General features: G+C 45.6%; 2 protein-coding genes and 1 long non-coding RNA gene across 4 annotated transcripts in view; 1 reads left to right on the top strand and 2 right to left on the bottom strand.

Moving 5' to 3' along the window:
* Positions 1-16280, top strand: part of LOC119132289 — a 24788-nt gene extending 8508 nt beyond the window's left edge. The window contains exons 2-4 of the long non-coding RNA XR_005099839.1: positions 3129-3133; positions 14601-14612; positions 16205-16280. This is a non-coding gene — a long non-coding RNA (uncharacterized LOC119132289). The remainder of the gene's footprint in view (positions 1-3128; positions 3134-14600; positions 14613-16204) is intronic.
* On the bottom strand, positions 8983-13346 carry foxa3 (forkhead box A3). Its single transcript, XM_037267413.1, has 2 exons — positions 12980-13346; positions 8983-11289 (listed from the first exon to the last, which is right to left on the bottom strand). The coding sequence occupies exons 1-2, from the start codon at positions 13049-13051 to the stop codon at positions 10045-10047; spliced, it is 1317 nt and encodes a 438-aa protein (XP_037123308.1). The 5' UTR covers positions 13052-13346; the 3' UTR covers positions 8983-10044.
* On the bottom strand, positions 15559-18318 carry irf2bp1 (interferon regulatory factor 2 binding protein 1). 2 transcript variants are annotated; one of them, XR_005099838.1, is made up of 3 exons: positions 17054-18318; positions 16358-16739; positions 15559-16315 (listed from the first exon to the last, which is right to left on the bottom strand). XR_005099838.1 is itself a non-coding variant. In XM_037267414.1 (2 exons), the coding sequence occupies exons 1-2, from the start codon at positions 18028-18030 to the stop codon at positions 16454-16456; spliced, it is 1263 nt and encodes a 420-aa protein (XP_037123309.1). In that variant the 5' UTR covers positions 18031-18318; the 3' UTR covers positions 15559-16453. The 2 variants fall into 2 exon arrangements, 1 of the variants encoding a protein (XP_037123309.1); XM_037267414.1 differs by having other exon boundaries at positions 15559-16739.
* Positions 18319-18351: the final 33 nt, after the last annotated feature.

Below are 18351 nucleotides of genomic sequence, written 5' to 3' on the forward strand. Positions count from 1 at the left end.
AATCAATGTTGTTGTTTGCAGTCTTTGGCGCAATTCTCCTTTCGCAGCGAGCCATTGCACGCCCAATCACAAATTCCGTCTCGCCTGTAAAGTGTTGCTCTCTCTCTCAAAAAAAAAAAAAAAAGTCAAACATGTGGCCGAGATGTTGTAAAGGTGAATATTTAAGCGCTTCCTGTTCCGTCTTTGGACTCATTTCAGAGCGGAATCGAATCGTTTGAGTGATATTTATATCGTATCGCTGTATTTACATTTGTGCCGCATGCCAACCGAATCTCCCGCACACACACACACACACACGGGTCTGACATTCATGCACGAGAAAAATGTAAACAAAGACAACTTCAGAGTAGATGCAAGTCAACATTTGACATTTTGTATTGTTTACGTTGCTCGACTGCTCCAATTTTTTATATTTAGGGGAGTTGCGACGACTGTTCTAACGTCGAGCACCCTTAATAGCTATCGTGCTAAGTTAGCATATTTATCTCCTATTTCGTGCTCACTTTATTGACGTCTTTACGGGCCACGCAGCACAATTACGATGACTAATGTTGGACATTTATCATTATTAACAATAGTAGCTTGTAATCTCAAAGTGTTGATGATTAATCTTCCAAAGGAGGAAAAGGCCATCCCGTTCCCTGGCAGTAACTTTCCTGCGGCTTCCACGCAATGTTCCGTGCAGCAACCAGTTGAACCAGTCGTATTTGCTCACAACCAGCGGCTCTGTTCCCGCCTTCACTTTGTCTTGTTTTCTTTCCAAGTGTACAACGGGACCGACTCGTGTTTGCTTTTAGGATGATGGGATGACTCCGCTTTTTTGACATTTCAACCTTCTTAACCGCCCAGGCGCAGGCTTCTTTCTTGGAAATTGTTGTTCGGCAGCATTTTTCGTGCCGTGTTCAATCCTGTTGTCGTTTTTTGGCAAATTTGTAACCCCATAGCCAAAATTGTCTTTTTTTTTCCTGAACCGTCAAACCAATTTCGACCGCTTGTCTGTCAGAGGCCACCTTACAAAACGTCTTAGAAAGCTGAACAGAATTCTTTTCTTCATCTGTGAGATGTTGGCGGACGTGGCGCGGCGGCGGCGTGACAGCGATACGCTTGGCCGCGCGGCCTACGCTCAATGAGCCCATAGATACGTCAACCTAGATACTTCAGCATCGATACTCATGAAAGACACATTGAGTGTGTTGGCAAGCACTGCCATCCATATCCAGCAAGTGCCTGATAGAGTGAGTGAGTGAGTTGGCCATTTTGTGATGTCATTTCCTGAATGATACTGATCAATTTATTCATTCTTTGTGTGACAAATTTAAATCGTATCAAAACGGCAAAATTCGCCCACTCGGGTTCTCATTGGCTCAAATTTGATTTTTATCTCGTGACTGTAGTTTTAACTCTTAGAAAATCTGAAGTCGTCCAGCCACTAACGCACGCGCAGGTTTGATGGTGTCAGTGAGTGAGTCATGCGTGAGTACACATTGTTGAAGGTGAAAAGCCAGGCAGGTTCCTGGAAGGGCTCAAGAACGGCTGACGTGACAACAGGATGCGAGCCTCAAGTCATCAAAATGGCTACCAATCGCTTACATAATCAAAATCATGTCCTCCTCTCTTACGCTATTTCAGTTCCATTAACAATATTTGCATCTATTATTAAAAACACGGATTGTAAAGTTAGCATCATTTTTCTAAAAAGTCGTGTGAATGCTTTTCAAATAAAAGCACTAACAGGAAGTGGAGCTGCCTGAATGTCGCTAACTTAACAGCGTTTGATAAATCTGCCTCGTCGTGTTATGTACTCTCTAATTTTCATTTCAATATCCGTGTCCCAATACTTATGTCCATAACACTCTACTTTCAACTTTGAGTGATAGATATAGCGCTCAGTGTTTTTTTTTTTCCCCCGTAATTTATTCCTGGACATTTTCCGTGTCCCAGGTGGCTTGGATCTCTTACTCCCCCCCCCTCCCTTTCTGAATTTCCACCTCTTTCTCTATCCACGATGATCCCATCTTTATTTGGATCTTTTTCTTACCGCAGTTCTTTGAATAACGCCACTCAGCGTCCTTACGGGAAGAGCGTGGCGAAGCTCGCAGCGGCCACGGCAGCATCTTCGGCCGGCCAGAAAAGTCTCCCACCCTCTCTCGCTACTACTGCAGCACGTTCTAATTTTAAACGTGCTAAAAGGTAGCTTTGTGGAGCTCAAGGTGGGGGGAGATTATGGGGGGGAAGTTGCGGATGAAGGAATGTTTTGAAGCTACAGCAGCCGGCAGAACATGACATACAAGAGCAATATTCATATGTACATTTTCGAAGAGGTTGACTGAAGAACTTGAACAGGGGGATGACCTCCACCAAGGCTTTCAAAGTTTACACACCAACTGTGACTCCAAACAAGACGTCCTTTGTCATTTTTGATCGAAGACATTTTTGATTGAAATCATTTTTGAAAATTCAAAAATGCAACCTCCAAATACTCAGCAAATATCGTCACTTGCAAAACTACGCATCTTAGAGTGCTAACCAATACCCAAATTGATATCAGCAGGAATGATCCATTTATTTTTCAGCTCAGTGGCCTAGTGGTAGTGTCCGCCCTGAGACTGGAAGGTTGTGGGTTCAAACCCCGGCCAAAGACGATAAAAATGGGACCCATTGCCTCCCTGCTTGGCACTCAGCCGCATTAAGGGTTGGAATTGGGGGCTTAGCTCACCAAATGATTCCCGAGCGCGGCACGATAATTTGGAGCAGCGTAACTTAGCGAAGACTAAATCGAATTATTCTCAAACAGTTGATGAATATTATGCTGACTAACATTTGCATGTTTAGGGGAGTTGAGATGGGCGAGTAGAGAACGAGAGAGAGTGACATTCCCCGGGCCCATGGCGGCAGCTTTCTCTCCAGCCCCCATGAAAGGTGGGATTGTCCCGAGGCTTCCCCGAGCCAGGAAAGTTCCCCCCGTCGGGCTGCGGGCCGGGCCGGCCAACCGCCGGCCCCTCTATCTGCCAGGAAGGTCCAACGCCGCCGCTTATGTCAGATACCACGCCGTGTGTTATAAATACTCGTGCACACACACACACACACGCTAAATGAGCTCGCAATGTGTTTATTTTGACAGGAGGCAGTGAGTGTGAAAGGGGGTTTCTTTCTTGGGAACAGCCAGAGATGGAATATTTAGCTCAGGTAGGATCTTTCTCTCTTTCTCTGTTTGACTGGGAGGGAGGAAAAGACCAAGGTGATGGTCGCTTCTGGTTTGGGTTTATCTGCTGGGTGTGGTGAACTATAAGGCAGGCAGGCGGTGGAGACGATTCAAACACAAGGCCCGCCTGCATGTGGCCTGGGGGGTTAACTGTTGACGTTCCCTCCTCCTTAACACTGCACACATTGGAAGCTTTTCTTTCTTTTTTTTTTAATGTTCTATAACAGTAGCAAAGCTGTAGAGATTGGCAGCAGTCTTGTGCTACTGGGCCAGATAGTCTTTCTAATTTAGACTCCCATTTTTTATTTTAAATGATTCTCATTCACAAAAATTCCATTTAAAAAAATAAAATAAAAAATAAATCTGTAATAATAAATGTCTTCCTCAAATAGTCGCCTCTATTTTCACTCGAGTGACTAGTGAACAATCTCTCCGATGAAACACTGGACTAACATAAGCAATAATACAATTTTCCATGACTCATTTATAAAATCGAATCACCTTATCTACGGTGGCTTCAGAGGGCCAAACTGCACGTTTCTGCCTAGAAATAAGAAGAGCTTGTGTACCTGGCTAAAACACACACGCATGTACTGAAGACACAGCAGCATTCATTCATTTATCCCCTCCTCCCCCATCCTCCCTCTCATTTTTTTTCATCCTTTTAATCGAGTCGCCCAACAAGCTAGCGTAGCATAGCTAGCCTGAACTCACGACTGAGTCGTGCTACGTAGCTAATGCCAACTATAAAATGTCAACCTGTTAACATGAATAACTTCGATGTTGGTGTCATCATCGTAAAACTACTTAGCAAATTGGATGCCTGAACAAGCATGCTAATGCTAGGTTAGCACGGTGCTGCGCCTTAGCTCATAGATGCTGCCATGCTGTAATCCGCAGTCTCCACTTTGCTTTACTTCGCAACTAACTGAGATGATAAAAATAAAGACATGCGCTAATGTTAGCTTATCTGCTTTCAATAATAAACACAGTCTTCATTTGTAGCTTGCTTAATTTCGATTTGAGCCAGACACGAGAGTGGCGTCACATCCTCCTCAGGTGACACGTGTCTCCTCTTCACAGTTTTTTCGTCTCTGGTGTGTGAGTGTTAATTTCAAAGCATCCATCTTAATGGCCTGGGCGGAGGCTCGCTAATCTGACACAGCTGGGTGCCACACTCGGTGCATCTGTATGTGTGTGGGAAGCCGGGGGGGGGGGGGCGGCCAACGGGGGCTTGTTAATTGGGGCAGGCCGGGGGTCCTCCGATTGGAGGCGACGTACAAACAACATCAAGTCACAGAGGGGTGAAAGTAAGAATGGAATTCCTGTGAGGATGGGAGAGTCCGTCTGGAGACCTGCAGCTGTCACGAATTGGGCCCCCCCCCACACACACTTTTAGAAACAAAGTATAAAAAGAACTAGCTTAGCTAAGTTTTCATTTCATAAAGTTGTGCAGAATGGATATCAGTATAAAGTATAAAGCCGGCAGGTGAGAGGGTTTTCCCATTATTGTGCATGGCATGCATTCATTCCACCCTTTTCTTTTGTGTGTGTCTGTGTGTGTGCGTGTGTGTTTTGTGTGTCCAGCTGTACACACACGCACTCTGTTAATGACCGTCTCGGCTCCTCAATTTCTTCTGGTGCTGCGCTAGCCGCTCACCAATGCTTGATCTGCAAGTGGCACCATTTTGATGATGTCATCACGGTTGGATTTTTCTTGTGCTGCGATCAAAATCGCACCCCACCTCACACATACACACACACACACACACACACACACACACACACACACACACACACACACACACACACACGCTTCCCAGATGGAGACCGGTAATGGGTGGGGTCCCTTCAACATGTGCACCTGTGATGAGTGATAAGATAACTTCAGGGCTTGATACATGTGTGTGTGTGTGTGTGCGTGTGTGCGTGTGTGTGTGAGTGTGTGTATACACTTCCACAGACTACATAAAATACACCCTCTGGCCATTTCATTAGGTACATTTCTGGCAACTCGACGATTAAAAGCTCATACAAGCACAAATAACGAACATATCGGACAGTGTCGATTAAAAGTGCATCTGTTAGTTGCACGGGGGGGGTACCTAATGAAGTGGCCAGTGAAAGTTCGGCGAGTCAATGAGCTGCTGTCATATTACACAATCAGAGTTTGTCTGCGCTACTCTCAAACAACACCAATTTTCTGATTTGCTGCAAATATTTGCAGCGAACTAATCTGTGTTGTCGGCATATTTGCAAAGTCACACTTGTGATGCTGCGTTACACGCACACACACACATTCCATATAAGCGTTTCATATGTTATTTTATTTATTTAAATCAGCTTCAACAATCATTTGTATAAACAGCATAGGCAGAAAAAAAAAAAAGCCGTAACAAAGGCGGATGTTGCAGACAAATATTTTATGATCTGATTATGGGCTTGCTGTGAAAGCAACTCATCTCGGTCCAAGCAGCAATTGGGCCTGGAGAAGTGGAAACACCAGAACAGCGCCACGGAATTTTATTTAAAATAATTTCTAGTTTACGCAATCAACACAAACTGTGACGGAGTGATTTGGTTACTGGTGGCAGTCGCTAACAATTCATGTTTGTTACCTTCACCAAAAGTGTTTTTTTTCCGTTTTTGTCGTTGTCGCTTGAGCTGCTCTCGTCGCTCAGCCTCATCGTATACCCCCCCACCCCGCCCCTCCCTCCTCGGGTCCTGAGGATATTTGCCTTGACATCTCCTGTCTGACGCATGAACAAACATCCCCAAGACACCGGCAGAACACGGCCCAACTCTTGAGCTTGTTCAAAATGTTCTTTGCGTCACGTTTTGAGACTTTTGGAATCGTTGGCCAAGATTGAATTGAATGTCATTTATCCGTTTAGAAACATCTCCAATGTTGTACTAGCGAGCATTTCCGTGTGCAGGTGTGCCGTCATAACAGAGAACAGAAAGTTGATAAGAAGAAAAAACGTTTAATGATTCTGGGAGGGAGGGAGGGAGGGAAAGTGGGTCAGTGGCAACGGGAAGTCGCAAGAATAAAAAAAAAGAGCGCGAGGCAACTTGCGGCTACGTTAAAATGTGCAAAAGAAGAAAAATGGTGGGGGGCAACTAGCAACCTTTTGGTCACCTGCTGTCAATCCATATATACTGTACACACACACACACACACGCCTTCAGTGTTTAACGCAATCACTCTAGTCTGCGTGTCCCTTCAGAACATTCTTTTTTATCAGGCCTCTCTTTGCCCGACAGCACAAAGTCCAAATGTTTATCTGAACGTCTGACTGACACACTAACTCCCCGTGTGTGTGTGTTCGTGTGTGTGTGTGTGTGCGTGCGTTTACAGCACCTGCATGTTCACCGATCTACAAGATGAATGCATTGCGACATATATTCCCGAGACTCGCCATTCATCATTCACAATTCAAAGGCAACTTAGTCACTAAATAATGATTAACTTTGGCCACGCTTGTATGTTCATCAAAGCGAGCTGGAATTTACAACCGCACGCTAAAAAGACTGTAAAACGACTTGATGCGTAGACCGAAGAAGAATTTTTATTTTCATTCCGAGCGATTGTCAGCGGTTCATTGTAGTTTCTTAGCTTGACGGGATGACGGCAATCGATCAATAAATAAAACGGATTAAAAACAAACATAAAGAGTTCAGTTTCCTTGTGCTAGTTAGCTGGTCGGTTCGTTGCAACTCCTACTTGTCACCGATTTAAACGTCCATGTTCAAATTGAACATGTTATATTTTTGTGTGTGGGTGTGTGCGTGTGTGTCACTTCATGTCACCCATGAAGAAAGGGAGTGTTTGACCCGAAGGCAGAACTGTAAATGCCGCTTTTCTCCTCCTCCTTTCCTACCCCTGCGGCCTCCCGTCCCTTTCCCCCCCATCTTTCACTCTTCCCTCATCCATCCCTCCCTCCTTCCTTCCATCTCCCTCCTCACCCATCCCTCCCTCCCTCCCTCCCTCCATCCCCAGAGGCAATAAGCAGAGTAAACACAGCATCCACCTAACAGGATCCAGGATGCGCCGTTTCATTTGCATCCTAGTGCCTGAAAAGGCACACACATGCGCACGCGCACAACTTTCTCTCTTTCTTGCACGTTTTTTCTTTCTTTTTTTTTTTTTTATCGCAACTTTTCCTTTTTTGTCTTCTGTTGGCTCCCCTTTTTCTTTTTTTTCTCGCTGTTAGTCATTTAATGGCGTGCATGAGGGTGAGTTGTCTGTTGTGGCCCGAGGCGGCAAATATTCAACATGATGACAAGTGTCGCTGGCGCCCTTTCTCTCTTTTTCCTCCTCCTCTACCGCTTCTTCCACTCCTCCTATTCTTCTTCTTATCAGTACATATGCAAAACTTTTTTTGCCTCAGGTCAATCTTCTTATTTAATTTTCACGCTAAGTAAAAGTTGAGAGATTACATCATTTTGTTCCATGACGCCAATCTCTACATCAAAATTACCCGTCGCAAAAAAAAAAAAAAAAAAAAAGTGTTCTCAACAAGAAAAACAGCACTTAATAATTTCGCTCAGTTTGTAGCCACGGTTGACGAGCGAAAGGCGTAAAAATGTCCATCAATCCTTTTGTATGCAATAAAAATATGTTTGGTCACCACAAAAAATATTTTTGGGCATCACAATGTTTGTTTTCAATGTTGCCACTAAAACACAAAAGGAGACAATTTCAATCAATTTTGCAATTTAGCCATTTCGACGCGTCACTCATCTTTGCGCCGCGCTTCATTCGCCATCCCGTAGCCCCGTCGATGGCCGTTGTCAGTTGCGCCGAGAAGCCAAAAATCAGCGGCGTTCCTCCCCCTGCCGTCTTTGTTGACTCGGCGCCGGGGTCGTGCCGAGGTCAGGATCCGTGCGCCGACGGCCCTCGCCCAGATCGCTCTTTGAGGCTCTCAGTGTGAGGCGGCCATGTTTAGTCTGCCGCACGCCGCGTCCATTTGGCCCCGAGCTGTCTCAACAAGACGCATCCGACCACCTCGGTGGCGCTTCTGGGCCCACCATCGCTCGCAGTCCACCGCATTTTGCCCCCGAAATTCTGGATCCAAATGTCATAAAAACACAACACAGCAGTTGCCCCATTTTAACCTTTTTTATTAAGAAACATGAATGATGGCCATCACACTGAAGAGAAGAATAAACAATATACGATAAGGACACTCGCAGTTAAAAAACAAAAAACAAAAGTAGTTTGTGAAAACAAAAAAGCGACCACGTAGCTTAAATATGACATATTTTCTTCTGTCATGTGACCTGAACGTTTATCATCCTTCACTTTATTGATAAGTGATCATGTGGAAAGGGGCGGGGGGACACTTTTGGACCGCAATGTGACACCTTTGGTTAAACTCAGATAGACCAATTGTAACACACACAAACATACACACACACACACACACACACTCACACAATCAGCCCACCTGGCCAGTGGGAGCTCCATAGTGCAAAGTACTGTATGTAAATCTCCCATAGTGCATCTCCCCTCCCCTCTTGTATTTGTAACTGGCTTCACGCACACAAACACACATACACACACACACACACACACACACACACACACACACACACTTGGATAAATGGTCAGGTCCGAGCCAATCCACTCTAACAGGTAACAAGGGGGCAATGAAATTGCGGAATGTTGTTTGAAATTCTTTACCACAGTTTACGTTGCCTCCTTCCTTCCCCCAAAATCTTCTTATACCAGAATAATGTTGTTCTTCACAAAGAGTCCTCCTTCCAGAATATTCCACTTTCCATTCAAGAATTTTGTCACACCAGAACATTTGTGTCCCATAACATTCCTTATTCTAGTCATTTTTTTTTTTTTACTATTCCAGAACATCCCCATATTCCGCAACATTTCTATTTCCAGAATTTCTTGTATCAGAACATCCTTATTGTAGAATTTTACCATGCATTTGTGTCCCACAACTTCCCTTATTCCAGAATATTCATTTATTCCAGAACATCTGCATTCCAGAACATTCCTATTCTAAAATATTCCCAAACCAGAACATCTGTGTCCCGTAATGTTCTGTATTGTAGAATATTCAAACATTCCGAAACATCCCTTATTCCAAATTAAACCCAAAATGGTGGCGGATGCAATAAAAAAAAAAAATTGTAACATGAAGCATGAAAGTAACACCTGAAGCACATGTTTGTAACTGTTTGGACAAAGCAGAATATAAGATATATTAAAATTTATTCCCTTTATAAATAAATGCAAATACCCCTTTTACACACTCATACACACACACACGCACGTACGCACATACATTGCCACTATTTACACTTTCTACAAAGTCCATCGTCATCGCCGTCATCAACTTCATCATTGTGTGTAACCAGAGAGTCTCCATAAGGGGGGAAAATCAAGAATTGTGGTCCTTCAAAACATGGCTAGCGAAAGCTGACCGGGCATTTATTCCACATTCCTGATGACCACCAAAAGGTCCAAGTTCCAATATGTAGTAAGTAGTTAGGGCTAGTCGTGCCATTACTGCAGCATAATAGTTTACTAGTAAGATTTAATTGCGCACCAGTAGGTCAAAATTGACGTGGGACAAAACCTGACTCATAATTGAAAACAAATATGAGCGATAGTTGTTCTACTACTGCACTGAATTGTCTTGTTGGGCTTATTTGTGTGACTGTTCAGCTAAATAGTTTACCGATAAGGTTAGAATTGTCTTACTACACGGACATTTAAATGGATCTCAAGGATATGGAGTACAGGCTCAGATGGCTTTCCGTACGAGTCGGCCATTTTAGAGTCTTTTCAGAAAGCCTCCATCTTGTATTGTGCTAGGTTACGATGCGTTGAGCACGGAGCGGCTGTAGAGGGTCTGGTAGTAGGCACCAGTGTCCATGGCCGCCGGTCCGGGGCTGTCGTAGATCTGCTTGGCGGCCACGGGTGAGCCGCTAGAGGTGTAGCTGTTGTACGCCATCACCTGGTCCTGGTAGGACTTGAGGTCCATCTTCTGCTCATTGGACATGAGGTTGGTGATGGAGAAGGGGTGGTTGAAGTTGTAGTGGGGGTCCAGGGACTTGAGGGCGTCGTTCTGAAGGTCCATGTGCTGGCCCATGGCGCCAGGTAGGAGGTGGGTGGACTGGGAATGGAAGATGGCGGCGGAGGAAGTGGGCGGCACGGCGGTAGGGGCGGGCGGCGGCAGCGGGCAGTCAAGCGGCACCAGTAAGGAGCTGACGGCAGTCCCGCAGGGCAGCGACTGGTCGTCAGACGAACCCGGGTGGGAGTTGTCCGAGTGGGCCGAGTCAGCTTCGTCTGAGCCTCCGCCCGCCGGGCTGCGGTCGCCCAACGCATCGCCCCCCTTGCCTCCATCCTTCCCCGCCTTCTTGGACAGCTTGTCGTCGATTTTGAAGCGTTTCTGGCGTCGTAGGTAGCAGCCGTTCTCAAACATGTTGCCCGACTGCGGGTGCAGAGTCCAGTAGGAGCCTTTGCCCGGTTTGTCTGGCGAGCGGGCCACCTTGACGAAACAGTCGTTGAAAGACAACGAATGGCGGATGGAGTTCTGCCAACGCTGCTGGTTCTCCCGGTAGTAAGGGAACAAGTCCATGATCCACTGGTAGATCTCGTTGAGGGTTAGCATCTTGCTGCCGCTCTGCTGGATGGCCATGGTGATGAGCGAAATGTACGAGTAGGGCGGCTTAGCGTGGGTCAGCGAGCGGCGGTACGGCTTGGGCGGGATCTCCTTGGACCCGGCACGGCTCAGAGTGGCGCCCGACGTGTAACCCAGCTGGCTCATGGACTGACCCATGTTCCCGTAGTGGGACAGGGAGCTGGGGGCGGCGCTCGGGCCCAGCTGGGTCAGCGAGCTCGAGCCCAGAGAGGGCGCCACTGGGGACAGCGGCATGTGGGCCGGCCCCGAGCCCATGGAGGCCAACGGGGACGTGCTGAGCCCCGAGCCGGGGTACGCCATGTTCAGGCCGCCGCCCCCACCGCTGCCTGCCGGATTAAGGTTGATGTAACTGTTGAGGGGCCCCATGGAGCTCACCGAAGCCAAGGCGGCGTTCATGCTGCTGGGCGAGGAATACATCTGAAACACAGACAACACCATTTTTTTATTGTGCGTTTCCTCATTAAGGTTGCGAGTGAGCTATTATCAATCTGAGCCGATTTTAGACCTGCTGGTCAGTAGTTTTTTTCAATAACTAATTGATCACACTGGTGAAAACATTGTGTAGATTTATTTGTTGTTGTTCATTCTGAATCTGCCCTGTTTCTTCTCTAACCCATCATGTTTGAATTTAATTTTTAATGGTAATATTTGAATTTAACAATGCACTAACTTTTCCTTTACAAAAACTTTAAAAAGACAGGATTGTGGGTATTCATGATCACTGTACTATTCTGTGTCGCCTTTGAGGGACGTCCATCGCGTTAGGTTTGTGGCCATTTTGTATTTTGCTATTTTCTTGAATTCACCCAAAATTGGACGACCAAGAAAAATAAATGTATATAAATTGAAAAGTGAGAAGTTTTTTGGGGAAATTGTGAAGGAGTCTTTTCGTGAGTGCCTTCTTCTTCTTCATGTCAATGCACAATGAAGCTCTCAGTGCGCGCGGATTTCACACTCACGCGTGAACGTCAAAGTGCGTAAAAAGCGCGTCACACAGCTCCCGCACGCAGCCCCCCCCCCCTTTTTCCTCGCCGCGCACGGAAAAACGCAAGGAGCTCCCAAAATTTTCGAGATGTTTAAAAAAAAAAAAAGAAATGTATAAAGATGAGCTATAGTATTTCACTTAAAGTTCGAAGTGGGAAAAGTTGAGCCCTCACGCGCACTTTGGGTTAAATATTAACAACGTGGTAATTTCATCAGAAGTTGATTACGTTAACTTTTAATTTAATTATCACCAACTTGAAACTTTTGTGCGTTTGAATTACTTTACAGGTGAACGCGTCTGAATTTAAGTTTTCTCCATAAAACGAAACTGCAATTACGTCACTAAATGTGAACAATTCATCTTTAAAAAAAATACACAATGTTCCGATTGGCACTGTGAAATAGAGATTGAATTATTTTACCTTTGTCAGGTAAAAAATACTTTTGGCTTTTGAAATATATTTATGTTCTAAGGAAAGGTAAAATAAATGTAAATAAATAAATTGAAAATATACCAAGTCAAGTTTAGTTAGGCCTGGAAAACGTCACGTATTTTATGTTGTTTTTACCTATAATGCAACTTAAATTCTTTGTACCTTTCCTGTACCATATGTAGGCCTATTTTCTTTTTTCTTTATTCTCTGGCATAGAAAATACTCGTTGTCACTTTTTATATGTTAATTTTCGCCTGTATATTTTCATTTTCTGTGTATTTTATGCTGCTCTTGTATAAGGTTTTGTGGCCTAATATGTTTAGATATATTTGTGTTCTTTCGGGCCTTTAAATACATTTTTAATTATTGACTGTTGTTTTGACATATAAATGTCTGTAATTATTAATTTTTATGCGGTCTTTCCAGCCTGAAAAACGCGTTTATATGCAGCTATTTTTTGGCCCTTAGCTTTAGTTATAGATCATTCTATACTATTTAATTACTATATAATTTCGTATTCTTAAATTGAAACACTAAATATAGCCTATGTATGAAAGTAAATGAAGTAATTGAGCAAACTGAAGTTTAAAAAATTCATCTTTAATCTGGACAACACTAATAAGAGGTAGGTGTTTAAATTTTTGGAGCAGTGTTGGTGCAAAGTAAAATAAAGTGTTCCTTGTCCTCACCTCACTGGCCTCGCTGTAGAAAGTATTCCACTCAGGTAGGTCGTGGGCTTCCATCTTCACAGAGCTCAACATCCCCACAAAGAAACACTTGGAGAATTGGACGAGCTACTCGCACTTATTTTTAAATTTACACTTTTTCCTCCGTTTGAAAAAAAAAAAAAAAAAAAATGTTACGATCCTCGGCAACACATTAAAGAAAAAAAAACAACTCCGCTGATATGGAAAAGTTGTGTCAAGTAACTAAAAGTTCATCGGCCCATTGTTTCCCAGCTGTTTGCAGATTGGAGGCCCGTGGCGTGACGTGCGGGCCCGGAGGACACTGGGTGTCAGGCGGGACGTGAGGAGAGCAAAGGACGGCGTGAGGACTACCGCTAGCTTCATTCTCACCCCTTTATAAGGTACAGTCCACTCCCCCACTCGCAAGGTACAGTCCACTCCCACTCCGGACAGGCCCACTCCCACCCTGCACATTTCAATGTGAGCCAGTCAGGAAGAAGGCTCGCGCAAAAAAGGCCGACCCCGCTCCCCCCCTCCCGTCCTGCACATTTCAATGTGAGCCAGTCAGGAAGAAGGCTCGCGCAAAAAAGGCCGATGTGGCCCCCTGGCGTGCTGTTTATTGGCCTGGTCGGACTGGCGGCCACCCCGGTTGCAGCAGTACCCCGAACAAAAAGCCCATTAAAAGTTAAGATAGCAGCATTTAACGCGCGCAAGTGAAATCAAGTTAAAAAAAAGTGCGCATGGGAAGACGAGTTGGGGGGGAATCCGTCAGTTTGTGGCCCGAGGGTGGGGGTGGGGTGTATAGAGGAGGCGTGAAAGTCGTTAATTCCCGCGGCTGTCACCTTCTTGGAAGCTTTAACACGTTGGCAAAAAGGAAGACTTTTACAAGGCTGCAAATTTGCCTAAAAAGTACCATAAAATCAAACGAAGTCACCCATGCACATGCTTAGTTATATGAAGATTATTAATAAGAATATTTAGAATGCATGCATGATGCGTCACAAGTCAAGAGCAATTATTAAATAGCACAATAACAAGTAGAATGCTTCAAATGAAAATCAGTTCGAATTGAGTGGTCAGTTTATTTCAAACTACTCCCTAAATGAAAATATAAGAATTTGAAAAATGCAACATTTCTAATGCGTAATGCCAACTAAAATCATAAAACACATTTCACTTTTTCATGGGTTTTTCTTTTTGCGTATTAAAGAAATAAAAATATTTCATTATTTTATGTTCTTCTTTGGCCTTTTGCTTGCATTTGTTTTCTTGCGTAATTATTGCCAGTATAATTTGAATATAAATTGAAGACTTCTAAATTGACTCACCTTACTTTGCATTACATTCTAGCATTCTAGTTGGCCAACATGACAGAATGACGATGCGAGAATTTTTTTATTTTATTTTCAATCCTTATTAATGTAACGTAGTGTAGTGTAATGTATGCGCAGGGCTGGAATACACAAGACAGCCGGGCGTGTGCATGTGAATGGCGGCCGTCTCAATGGACATGTAATGACGCGCACGCAGGAGGTCGTCGGCGGGGATTAATACAGCAGGGAAAGGGTCGGGGGGCTGGGGGGCACACACGCTTGCACCTGCATCAAGGATAGGAAGGATCAAGGGGAACACCTCTGTGCGTGCGTAATGATGTAATTACAACAGCTAATCGTGTTAGTGACGTCATCTACGCAAGGAAAAGGCAACTTTTAGGAACGATATCACGACTATAGAAATCATTGTAAATACTCTTGGGAAGATTGATAAACGTTTGAGAAAGTACCATTGAATGTTTTTCATGCATCAATTTTAAAGCTTAAATAATACCCTATGTCGTGATATACATCTTTTTTTCCATAAAACTTTTTTTCTTGTATCAATAAAACTTGTCAAAAGAAAAAAAAAAAGGGTTGAAAAAATATTTTAAAACGCCTTGTTGAAAACTCCAAATAATGTTTGTAAAAAAAAAAAAAAAAAAAAAAACGGTACAACGAAAAACGACTTTTTCAACGACTGTTAAAATTAAGTCCGATTTCAAATTCGCATCTGGAGGGTGTTTGTGTGTGCGCGTGGCCTCCCTGGCTGCTTCCTTTGAATGTCAATAGTCCCTTCGTGGCACATTAGCACGTGCGTAATTGTCCCCACAAAGGCGGTAATGAGTTGACACTTTAGGAAAGCCACTTCCACGTTCATTTCCTCTCGCTGCTTTTCTCCTTGAACATGAACATCAGATTCAGCAGCACGTCACATCATGGCGATTCGGTAAGTGCAGTACAATATATATAACTTAGCAGCACAACGGCGACATCTAGTGGTCAAAATTATATGGACAATCGTTTTAGAGACCACGCGACTGTGCAGTACAAGCTGAGTGCGTTTCTAAATGATTATTGATATGGCAATTGTTATACAAAACTCAAGTTTTCCCGCAGTAATTTATTTCAAATGAAATCATTTCTGCTTAATTGACAGACCTCATGATGAGATGATCCCAGTCAAGATTAACTATCGATGACCTCTGCACAAGGTCAGTGGAGGACATTTCATTGAAGGGATAAAATAAACACCAAGACAATCGTGTCTTTTTTTTTCATCTGGTTTATTCCCCACTGGGTCGTTTTGTACAAGAAGCGGCAGTCAAAAGACGAAAGAGCAGATTGGTCGTCACCATGGCGACGCCGCGAGGAGGCGGGACACTTCTGCACAAGGCACTTGTCTTACACCGTTAGCATTAGCATATAGCCGTATAGATTGTATACACATACATTGGCTTTGGTTTGGTTCGTCTGTGCGAGGAACATTCTGGTTCTGCAAGAAGGGAAAAAAGCTCCAACAAACTACTAAATTACCTTTTTGGGGAAAAAAAAGACAAATTACAAAAAAAACTTGTCAGTAATGTCGCGCAACCGTTTTAATAACAGCTTGTAAATTGGAGGATTGCACTTGAAACAACCAGGAACCTTCTAAAAGGAAACACTTGTCTGTCTTCTACATTCACCCACTGGCAGGCAGGCCACATGACAGTAATTGTGTGCGTGCGTCCATTGATTAATTGCTTGATGAATTTTGTTGTTGTTGTTGTCTTTCTGTTAGTGAGGCAAGTGGTGCTGTATTTCTTTGGGGGACATTTTGACTGGCCTTGAGACAAGGAACTACATTGAAGTGAGTTGAGGAGCTTTATAGAGACAAAAGTAGTGCTGTGCTGCCATCTTGTGGCAATTAAAAAAGTGGGATCACCCTTGGTATCCCAATTTTGAGTGGACAATTTGTCTGATCCACACAATGTCAATGCTAGAATTAGTTTGTGCGCCATACTTTTCGTGAGGAAAATAAGAGTGTTCTTGATTTTCTGTCACTAAGATGCGCTATCACCCTACGTGTGCACTTGGTGGCCCACACTGAGGTTATAGAGTAGTAGAATCATGTTTGTGTGTTCCACCTGCCTGCCTTTGTTCCAGGTTGCCACAGAAACCATCATCACGTCTCCCGCTCCTTCTTGACGGTGACGTCGCCGCTCTGGGCCGGGGCTCCGTTGGCACCACCGCCAGGCCCCCCTGGTCCACCGGGGCCCGCTCCCGGCGGGGCGGCTGACGGGGCAACCCCCACACCAGTGCCCAGGATTGTGGACACCTCACCCTGCATGAATGCCCAGGGGGGGCTGTTGTTTGACGTGTCCAGCGGACAGCGCTCACCGCTGGGGCAGTATACTTCACCGTCACCCCGCCGGCTCTGGATGTACACTCTGGTGCATGGGAAGCAGAACCTGTACGTAGATACATACACAGTAAATACATAAATGCAACATTATACTTTATTCAACTTGTATTTTGGAAATATCCGCTATTCGAATTAAGCATAACCGCACGCAAAGCAGTCCCACGTCATCACTTGTTATCAGAACTAAGCTAACCCATTGTTTTTCAAGTTTATTAACATTCCTTTTTGCATGTTAGAAAGGTTTGACTGATATTGTAGGAAAAGGATGCATTTCTAAAAAGGCTGATCATTTTTTTTTATTATCTTTTGCCTACTCCTTATCGACAATATATACTGCATAGTGTGTTGGTAGATACATACCTGTGTCCCGGCACAGACGGACATTGTACAAAGTGTGTGTCCTCCAGCCGCTCGTGGCACAGCGTGCAGGACAAGGTGCTTCCGGTCAGGCTGTTGCCGGCCGAGGTGGAGCCCAGTTCGGACGCTCCGCTGTGGGGCAGCGCTGCGGCGGCAGTGGTGGCCGCCTCGGATGAGCTGCCGGACGACAGCGGCTCCCCTCCGGCGCGGGCGGTGAGAGGCCGCGGCTGCCTGGCCGGGGACGACGCTGGCTTGGGGCTCGTCTGGCTAACAGAGGCCGATGACGAGGGCAAGCCGGCGTGGCCCTGGGTTTGCGACTTGGGCTGGGACGAGCTCAGCTCCCGTTCGAGCTCCGGCGTGATGAAGGGGGCGATGCCCATGCCGATGCCCAGTTGGCGGCGGTTCATCTCAGCCAGCACCGGCGCCGGGAATATCATCGGGCTGCTCATAGGGGCCGTCCTGGCAGTCAGGCCCGCCGGCATGCCCGCCAGCAGCCCGTGGGGGATCCCCGCTATGCTCTGAGTCACTAGATTCGGGGGTATGGCCGCCCCGATCATGGGTCTACGGCTCCCACTGGGACTCTGGCGGTTCACTTCTTGCGGCGGCTGCCCGTCGCGGTGCAGCCCGTTCGGCGGCACGCGAGCGGCGGCCACGTTGCCACTCTCCCCTCTGCCACCACGGTCAAAGCGCTCACCATGCGACCGCTGGCCGTCTGTCGCCGGTTCTCCGCGGCCGGGCGCGGCGTGCTTGTGAGGCGAGGGTCCCGGTCCAGGCGAGCGGACGTTCCCGTCCTGCATGCCGTGGCTGCGCTTCAGCTGCCGCGCGCTAGCGATCAGGAACTCGATCTGGTTGGCGCCCTCGTAGTTGACGCAGCCGCGGCACACCACCTCGCTAAAGTCCCACACCACCGTCCAGGGCATCTTGGGCAGGTCGCACAGGTAACACCACTGGCGCCGCGAGGACGAAGAAGGCGATGACATAACGGCCGGACAGCGAGCCAGCGGACAGGCGAGCTAGCCGGCTAACCCGAGCTAGCACACGTTAGCTAACTTAACCTATTTATCTAAAAAGTTGCGTTAAGAGCGCTATTTGCTAATTAGCTTCTCTTTCAGCTGTCTCAGGCACGTTTTGGAACAACCACGAGCATACTATCAATACAAAGCGAGATAAAACTTTGTTGATTTGGACGAGTTCTTCCACACATACCCAATTTGTTTACCCACTTCGGCCTGTTCTTGACTGCTGTCAACCCGCTCTTGCAAAAAAAAAAAAAACGCTTGGAGCGTTACCTAATGCTTTGG

Source organism: Syngnathus acus, chromosome 13 (genome assembly GCF_901709675.1).
Source record: "Syngnathus acus chromosome 13, fSynAcu1.2, whole genome shotgun sequence".
In the NCBI taxonomy this organism is placed as follows: Eukaryota; Metazoa; Chordata; class Actinopteri; order Syngnathiformes; family Syngnathidae; genus Syngnathus; species Syngnathus acus.